Genomic DNA, 9,485 nt, shown 5'->3' on the forward strand with positions numbered 1-9,485 from the left:
TCAAGGAAATCAGAAAGGACACAAGCAGATGGAAAAACACGTCATGCTCATGGATAGGAAGAATCAGTATCGTGAAAATGGCCATACTGCCCAAAGCAATTTATAGATTCAATACTATTCCCATTAAACTACCATTGACATTCTTCAAAGAATTAGAAAAATCTATTTTAAAATTTATATGGAATGACAAAAGAGCTCATATAGCTGGGACAATACTAAATCTAGGCAACACTATTCAGGACATAGGGATGGGCAAAGATTTCATGATGAAATCACCAAAAGCAATTGCAACAAAAGCAAAAATTGGTAATGGGATCTAATTAAGCTGAAGAGCTTCTGCACAGCAAAAGAAACTATCATCAGAGTGAACAGGCAAGCTACTGAGTGGGAAAAAAATTGTTGCAACCTATCCATCTGACAAAGATGTAATTTCCAGTCTACAAGTAACTTAAATTTACAAGGAAACAAACAAACAAACAAGAAAACCATTAAAAAGTGGGCAAAGGACATGAACAGACACTTCTCAAAAGAATACATTCATGTGGCTAACAAACACATGAAAAAAAGCTCAGCATCACTGATCATTAGAGAAATGCAAATCCAAACCACAATAACATACCATCTCACACCAATCCGAATGGCAAATATTAAAAGTCAAGAAATAACATGCTGGCAAGGTTGAGGAGAAATAGGAATGCTTTTACATTGTTGATGGGAAGGTAAATCAGTCTGACTACTGTGGAAGATGGTGTGGTGATTTCTCAAAGATCTAGAACCGGAAATACCATTTGACCCAGCAATTCCATTACTGAGTATATATGCAAAGGAATATAAATCATTCTATTACCAAGATACTTGCCCAAGTATGTTCATTGCAGCACTATTCATAAGAGCAAAGACATGGAATCAACCCAAATGCCCATCAATGACAGACTGGATAAAGAAAATGTGGTACATATACACCATGGAATACTATGCAGCCATAAAAAATGAGATCATGTCCTTTGCAGGGACATGGATGAAACTGGAAGCCATTATCCTCAGCAAACTAATGCAGGAACAGAAAACCAAACACTGCTGTTCTCACTTATAAGTGGGAGCTGAACAATGAGAACACAGAGACACAGGGAGAGAAACAACACACACTGGGACCTGTTGGGAGTTGGGCGCAGGAAGGGAGAACATTAAGAAAAATAGCTAATGCATACTGGGCTTAATACCTAGGTGGTGAGTTGATAGGTGTAGCAAATCACCATGGCACACGTTTACCTATGTAACAAACCTGCACATCCTGTACATCTACCCCAGCACAGTCATTGTCTTCATCTACTCCCTGACTTGTTTTGGTCATTTGAAATATTTACAGTATTTCTTTGTTGAATTTCTCACTTTGTTCCTTTTTTTTTTTTTTTTTCAGATGGAGTCTCGTTCTGTCGCCAGGCTGGAGTGCAGTGACACGATCTCGGTTCACTGCAACCTCTGCCTCCCGGGTTGCAGTGATTCTCCTACCTCAGCCTCCCAAGTAGCTGGGACTATAGGCGCACGCCACCACACCCAGCTAATTTTTGTATTTTTAGTAGAGACAGGGTTTCATTATGTTGGCCAGAATGATCTCGATCTCTTGACCTCGTGATCCACCTGCCTCGGCCTCCCAAAGTGCTGGGATTGCAGGCTTGAGCCACCGCTCTTAATCCTCTCCTTTTTCAATAAAATGAGAGAAAATGTGTTTTTATTATCCCCAGTAGCATTGTTTCCTGTTATCATTTTCAATATTTGGATTTAAATCTATCCATTGATATTCTCTGTCATAGCAAAGCTTCATTCAGGCTGTTACCTTGACTTATTCTGTTATTCATGATCTAGTATCATTTGTGCATACCACATTTTAAGATTAATACTTTATATATGTGTATAACATGGATAATATTTAACTTCAAGATCCATGACAACATTTATCTTTAAGATCTGGGGTGGATTAAAATGAGAAAGACTTCTCACAGGCATTTCCACTTAGTCATGCTTTAGGAACTTATAGTCAGTAAGTGAGTATAATGAAACTCCAGACAAACAGGGATTTGGATTGATAGGAGCACTGCAAGGAATGATAGGAGCATTCCAAGGAAGAATGGAATCTGGCATAGGTAGTGCTTCACTAAATGTATCATGAATGGAAGAATGTATGATTGAAAGAACAAATAAGTGAACCTCTTTATGTTCTGTTGTGTTTGCTCACTAACCCTTCCTCTGGCTTTACTACCCTGAAAGAGACCCACAGAATAATAAATGGGAAGGAATGAACTAGTTTTGGTTACTTCCTATTACACCTTAGAATGAGTTCAGTGCAAAATCTTTACAATAGTTAATACTTTGTGACTCCGCCTCCACTGAGTAAAATATCTGTGTCTCTTCCTTTCAGCAACAGCATATTCCCCTTCAATGTTAACCCAAACAATACTGAAACCCATTAAAAATGATAGTGAGAGAATACAGCCCATAACCATACCTGTGTTTCTCTCCTTTTTTTTTTCCCTTATGGACACTGCTAAGTATTGATGACAAGTTATGTCTTCCCTACATCCCATATCTAGATCCCATCCAGCTCACCTCCAGGGTTAGGGTGTCTCTGGCATTTTTCATTCCACTCCTGTGTGCAGCTTTTCTAAGTTCTTTTAAGCCTTCCTTTGGTTTATTGTTGATAATGAGCCACGGAGCAGACTCCAGCAGCCAACTGACCAAGGAAGAGAACACAGGGGCAGTCGACTTTCACTTGCTCATTTCTTACATTAGTTTTTTCTGAAGATGTCTTCTCCCTCCAAGCTAATATCCACCACTTGTTTGGTTTTACCAGGAAATGTAAACTCACATTCTCTTGGACCATAACTAGAAAAATATGAGATGACTCCTCCATCCAGTATACGTTCACTGTTGGGAATGCAGACTTGGAGTCATACTGGCTCCCTTCTTACTCGGCAAGTTTACCTTGGACCTCCTGACACTGCAGCATGAAGGACCATCACTTGTACAGATAGATGCCTGCCAAGGTCCTAGTGAGGTCATAACTTATGTCTATTCTTAATGTGTTCTTTTTCCTAAAATAAATTCCCTCAAATAATTTATGCATGCTTAAGGCCTCATACAACTAGAATCACTCCTGGTCATATCATCAGGTGATATGAAATTTCAGGTGAATGAAATTTCAAATAAACAATAAATAATTTTGAGTAAATTATGTCTCTTACAATATTTGAGATATAATTTTAGAGAAATATTTGTTGGTTACCTTATATTGAAATTTCATTGATTGTCCTCAGTTTTATCAGGAAACTCTGTGTGTTCTGCTTGTATTGCACATCAAGCACAGATTATAAGAAGATGTGCTCTCAGGTTTACACAAAGAACAAAAAAAAAATTCAAGTGTCCTAGTTCCACGTACGTTCTCATTCCAGTATTTCATGAAGACAAAAGAAGAAACAAACTCATACCTTGAGCTCAGAAAGATCACAAAGTGTGGTACAGACACCACCAGCTGGAGGATATGCCAGTCTCGAATGGCAAAAGCCAGGCCTGCCAGGGTCATAAATGCAATACCAGAAGTACACATTCCCAATGTAATTCCCATGGCCTGGAATCTGTGTGTTGCCCACTCAGCTACTGGAAGAAAAAACAGATAAGGCTTTGACTTTAAAGGTGGAGTTTCAATTTCAAAGTCACAGTTTGGGAAATGTGGATCTAAAGTGTTGACTTACTTAACATAATAGTATTTGTTATGAGGTTCATTGCAGCAATCCCAGACAAGAAGCGTAGTGAGCAGTAAATGAGGAAGGTGGGAGCCAAGGCTGCACAGGTGCCAACAATGGCAACCTGGAGGTAACACCATCTGAGCATGAACCTTCTCCCAAACCTGAGAAACACAAACAGGTTAGATAACGGGAACAATAACAACAAGTGGAAAAACTTAGCAAAGAGAAGGCACACTTTGAAACTTAAAAGATGTTTAACAAGTGAAACTTTGCATTTGAAGCTTAAAGAATCAATAATCAATGCAGACCTCAGACAAAATGTTCCCTGTTTCTAAATAGATACTGAGTAGATCAAAGCTTGTTTTCCAATCTCTTAGCAGTATATTTTCGACACCAATTGAAACCACATAAGACAGGGTGGAATATTGGACATTTTAACATATCAAAAGTCCCTTGTACTAACACACAGTGTACTAATAACAATGTGTCTCCTATGTACTTTAGCATAGTAGAGAGTCTGAGCAGTACACAGCCTATAAGGCATCTAAATCTGGATGCAGAAGTCTAAGACAGTGCAGGCTATGGGTATACTGATGTGAAAGGAACATCCATAGAACAATACATCAAAGTTGCTAAAGTGTTGCAGGGGAGAGAAAAAAAAAAAAGAAAGAAAAGAAAAAGGGAATTTAGTGTTTTACTGTTTTCTGGGAAAACAGTTGTCTCTGTAGGCAACTGCAACAATATAGCCTGTGGTGAGGCAGGATTTCAGCTCTCACCAATGTCATTGGCATTGTATCAAAGGTTTTGGCTACTGCCGGAATGAGATTAAAAGGAAAAAATAGGCCGGGCGCGGTGGCTCAAGCCTGTAATCCCAGCACTTTGGGAGGCCGAGACGGGCGGATCACGAGGTCAGGAGATCGAGACCATCCTGGCTAACATGGTGAAACCCCGTCTCTACTAAAAAAAAAAAATACAAAAAATCTAGCCGGGCGAGGTGGCGGGCGCCTATAGTCCCAGCTACTCGGGAGGCTGAGGCAGGAGAATGGCGTGAACCCGGGAGGCGGAGCTTGCAGTGAGCTGAGATCCGGCCACTGCATCCAGCCCCGGCCATAGAGTGAGACTCCGTCTCAAAAAAAAAAAAAAAAAAAAAAGGAAAAAATAGAAAATTAATGATCTGAACTATTCCACCTTGCAGATGATATGATCAAGTTGGGAAATCTTAAGGAATCCATAAATTGCCACTAGAACTAATAAATTTATCCAGTTGGCAGGATGTAAGTTTACTATGAAAAAGGTAATTATCTTTACATATATGTACATAATTTACATGTAAATTATCTTTATGTATGAATTAGAAATAAATTTAATAAAAAATGCATGACTTTTAACATAAACTACAAAATATTGCAAAGGGAAATTAAACAAAAATCTACCTTAATGAACAGCAATATTATATTTATAGATCAGAAAATTCAATATTTAAAAAATGTCAGTCTTACCCAAACTGCTGTTTAGATTTAATGCAATTCCAATAGAAGTCTAAAGAAAATTAGATTTCTCCCTTTTCTCACATCATAATGTAGTTCCTTGTTTTTGACTTTTACGTTGGTGGAACACTATAGTGTGTAATCTTTTTGTTGTTCTTGTGGTACCTAACCAAATGGTTTTGCTGTTAATTCATCTTATTGCAGATAGTACTTTATTCATTCCCTTTGCTGTAAAAATTCTTTATGTGAATATCTGATTTCTTAGCCTATTATTAATGAGATTATAGATTCCGATTTTAAGATATCATAAACAGTTGAGCGAGTTATTTCAAAACAATCAGTTTGATCATAGCCTACTCTGCATGTAATCACATAATATTTCCTCTTAAGTTTGTGAGAAATACCAAAATCCTTACGTTATCTTGTCCTATCATCTTCAGCTGATTCTCCACTGTCATCTCCTGCCTGGCATCTCCTACCCCTTCTTTTACCACCCTGTGATCTATTAAAATTGGTCCATCTGCATTTTCCCAGGACAGTATCACAGAGGACTGGGTGACTAACTATTGGAAATTAACTCTCAGACTCTTAGCTCGTTCTACATTCCATTTCCTGTCATACACTCAAGGTTCACATTTTCAGGTGAGACACCAGAAGACATAATGTTGGTGGACGGCAAGGGGCACTTCAAGTCCCTCATCACCGTCAGAGGAGACATGGTTGGGTGATCATAATTGTTCCCTGCCATGTCAGGAGACAGACAGCAAGGTGAAGATCCCAAACTTCTCACACCACAGACTGTGATAGTGTTATCCTTGGATTACTTACCTCACATGGTTCTAAAAAGCTGTTTTTGGAAAGACAATAATCAAGTTTCTACACATAATTTTTCAACACACCACCAATGATACCTTCAAATATACCCTACAGGTTTTAGAGGAATGCATGCTCATCACACTTGGAACTATGATGTAATGACCATTCTCTGGGCACAAGCCATCAGCTCACAGTGTCCAGGTGGGACTGGACCTGGTACTCCTCACCAAGGCTGAATCCTATGTGATGAAACATCTTCTTTTCTATTCCCTTAGTTAACTCTTTCTCATATTTCTAAATCACATGTTGTGGAACCTTCTCTCTAAACCCTGTCTTGAAACACCCCAGTTCACATGGAGATATCATTTCTGTGTCCTGCATACAAAGCTCAGATTTTAAAAACAGCACTCAAAATACTGATTAAAAATTTCCTTTTCTGTTTGGGGATCAAGGCAGCCTCAGGAGAGTGTAATTTGTAGTAAGTAATTCTAGATGAAATAATGTTTCATAAGTTGATAAAAATGTCCTTAAAGAGAGCTGTGATCCATACGCACTCACCTGTCTGATAAATGACCACCTAGGATGCCTCCCACCATCATTCTAGCCATGAATACAAATTTAGCCACTGAAGTCAGCGATTGAGAGTCACATACCAGATCCCACTGGAAGAGAAGGAAGCCAGCACATCAATACTTATTACCCCTCAGTGTAACTTGATCAAAACTTCTTAGCATGATCTGCAAGTTTCCTAATATTAAGTCTCTAACTTCCTCTCCAGCTTCCTTTTCCATATAGCCTAGGTGTGCATTAGACTACACCGTATAGGTTTGTGTAAGTACACTCCATGGTGTTCACACAACAAAATCACCTAACAATGCATTTCTCAGAGCATATTCCTGTTGTTTTGTGATGCATGACTGTGAACATTTTATATCAGAGGGTGAATATTTAAGTACCTATCCGTTACTCACTATAAGAACCTTGAAGACCTTATCTTGCACTTCTTGTATCCCTGGAATGAGCCTAGAAAAGTTTCTCACAAATGCAATGTGAATAAATCAACAAGCCTAGAAAAACCAGCTTGCCATGCCTTACTCTGCCCTTCTTCACTACCCTGAATTTGCCCTTTCTGAAAAACTTATGTTCGAAATGAGTTTCTGCTGTGATTTGACTTGAAGCAGAGAGTTGTTAAAGGGGAAAGGTTGTACCATGTTTAAATTGCTCTAATTAGTTCACACTAACTCTTTAAGCCAAAATTCAATACTGAACAAGCAAAGCACTGACTTTCAGTACTTTTCACATTTTCATACTTTTCTCAGAAGGGAGTATGCCTTAACCCTAAAGAGGCCTAGAAGAGCCATGGCAAGATGAGGGTATTTATAGCCCTATCTTATCCATATGGACAGGCGCCCCTCATGCGTCCGTTTATAGGTTGTCCACAAGGGTCGCATTCCATTCCCAGAGCTATGAACATCTGCTTTTCTGGGATAGGAATCTTGGTGATGTGAAACCTCCCTGACTGCACGTCCATTCATAGGCTCTCTGCAGGGGGAAGCACATCACGTGCTGTTGGCTCATTCTGGCAGCCCAACCTGGCATTGTCTTTATACAATCCTGCATGCAACTTTGTATTTACAATAATCAGGAGCATTTCATCTTTTATTCCATAACAATAGTGTCAGGGGGTCTCCCTACACCACTGGACTCAAACCTGAGGCCAGAGAAATGTTGTCACTTCGTCCATCCCCCGTGGCAGCTCCTTCACCTGAATGGGTCATTCCTCAACATGAATGAACCAGACGTGGAACCCTGTGTGGACAGCAGGGTGTACAACAGAAGCTCCTTCCTCTCCACCATCATGACTGGACAAGAGGCCCCTATTTCCTCCTGCATACACTACCAGAGTGTTTACAGATAACACAAGTAATTAACATGTTACCAGCATTTCGTCACATGTAGGTGCTTATTCTTCATTCTTTCAGCAAATATGAATTGCTTCTCTGTCAAATACGAGACACCTGTGCATTTTATAAGTCTAGCGATTTCAAAAGTAGACATGTACCCTGCGATCATAGTGCTTTCATTCTTGGGAAGACCAAAGACCAAAGGCAAGCATTTCATGTGTTTTGTTATAAATTGCATGCCAAGTCAGTAAGGCTCAGCCTGTGGTTGCAATTAAAAATACTTGGGAGGTTGATCAAAACCCCTATGCCCAAACTGTACACCCAGAGCAGTCATAGGAGAAGGTCTGCAGTGATAATCATGAATCATTAAAGTTTTTAAGGTTCACAAATGATTGCACTCTATGGCAAAATTTGAGAACCACAATTAGTATGGAGCAAAAGCTGTCATTAATATAACCTACAGTTTCAGAGGCAGGTTCCTAGAGAAAGTTATGTTTAAGCTGAGACCTGAATGATAAAGGTCAAATAGTAAAGAAAAGGGAAGCTACAGAGGAAGATAGAGGCCTGCTATAATGAAACATTCAGGTTATGTTAAGGAGTTTTGACCAGATTCCTCTGAGGGGTTATAAGTTGCTGTAAAACTCTACTATGCTGGTTTTTATTTCTTCTAGTGGGACCTGGTCCACCTCTAGGGACAGGGCACAGCTAAATAAACAAACAAAAAAAGCAGCAGAAACCTCTGCAGACGCAAACGACCCTGCCTGACAGCTTTGAAGAGCGCAGTGGATCTCCCAACATGGAGGTTGAGATCTGAGAACAGACAGACTGTCTGCTCAAGTGGGTCCCTGACCCCTGAGTAGCCTAACTGGGAGACATCCCCCACTAGGGGCAGACCGACACCCCACACCTCACACGGCAGGGTACACCCCTGAGATGAAGCTTCCAAAGCAAGGATCAGACAGGTACACTTGCTGTTCAGCAATATTCTATCTTCCGCAGCCTCTGCTGCTGATACCCAGGCAAACAGGGTCTGGAATGGACCTCAAGCAATCTCCAACAGACCTGCAGCTGAGGGTCCTGACTGTTAGAAGGAAAACTAACAAACAGGAAGGATACCCACACCAAAACCCCATCAGTACATCACCATCATCAAAGTCCAGAGGCAGATAAAACCACAAAGATGGGGAAAAAGCAGGGCAGAAAAGGTGGAAATTCAAAAAATAAGAGCGCATCTCCCCCTCCAAAGGAACGCAGTTCATTGCCAACAACAGATCAAAGCTGGACGGAGAAGGACTTGGACGAGTTGAGAGAAAAAGGCTTCAGTCCATCAAAATTCTCAGAGCTAAAGGTGGAATTACATACCCAGCACAAAGAAACTAAAAATCTTGAAGAAAGAATGGAAGAATGAATAACTAGAATAATCAATGCAGAGAAGGCCATAAATGAACTGACAGAGATAAAAACCATGACACGAGAAATACGTGACAAATGCACAAGCTTCAGTAACTGACTCGATCAACTGGAAGAAAGAGTATCAG

General features: G+C 40.0%; 1 protein-coding gene and 1 pseudogene across 1 annotated transcript in view; one reads left to right on the forward strand and one right to left on the reverse strand.

Annotated features, from left to right (window-relative positions):
- The window catches only part of LOC105512351 (solute carrier family 22 member 9), a 32,009-nt gene extending 25,310 nt beyond the window's left edge, over positions 1-6,699 (reverse strand). The window contains exons 1-4 of the mRNA XM_011942783.1: positions 6,602-6,699; positions 3,747-3,901; positions 3,483-3,651; positions 2,605-2,728 (exon numbers count right to left, since the gene is read on the reverse strand). Of these exons, the coding sequence (XP_011798173.1) occupies positions 2,605-2,728; positions 3,483-3,651; positions 3,747-3,901; positions 6,602-6,651 (498 nt within the window). The 5' untranslated portion in view covers positions 6,652-6,699. The remainder of the gene's footprint in view (positions 1-2,604; positions 2,729-3,482; positions 3,652-3,746; positions 3,902-6,601) is intronic.
- Positions 6,700-7,829: 1,130 nt separating this feature from the next.
- The window catches only part of LOC105512352, a 14,370-nt pseudogene continuing 12,714 nt past the window's right edge, over positions 7,830-9,485 (forward strand).

The sequence above is a fragment of the Colobus angolensis genome, unplaced genomic scaffold, assembly GCF_000951035.1.
Source record: "Colobus angolensis palliatus isolate OR3802 unplaced genomic scaffold, Cang.pa_1.0 Scaffold21, whole genome shotgun sequence".
NCBI lineage: Eukaryota > Metazoa > Chordata > Mammalia > Primates > Cercopithecidae > Colobus > Colobus angolensis.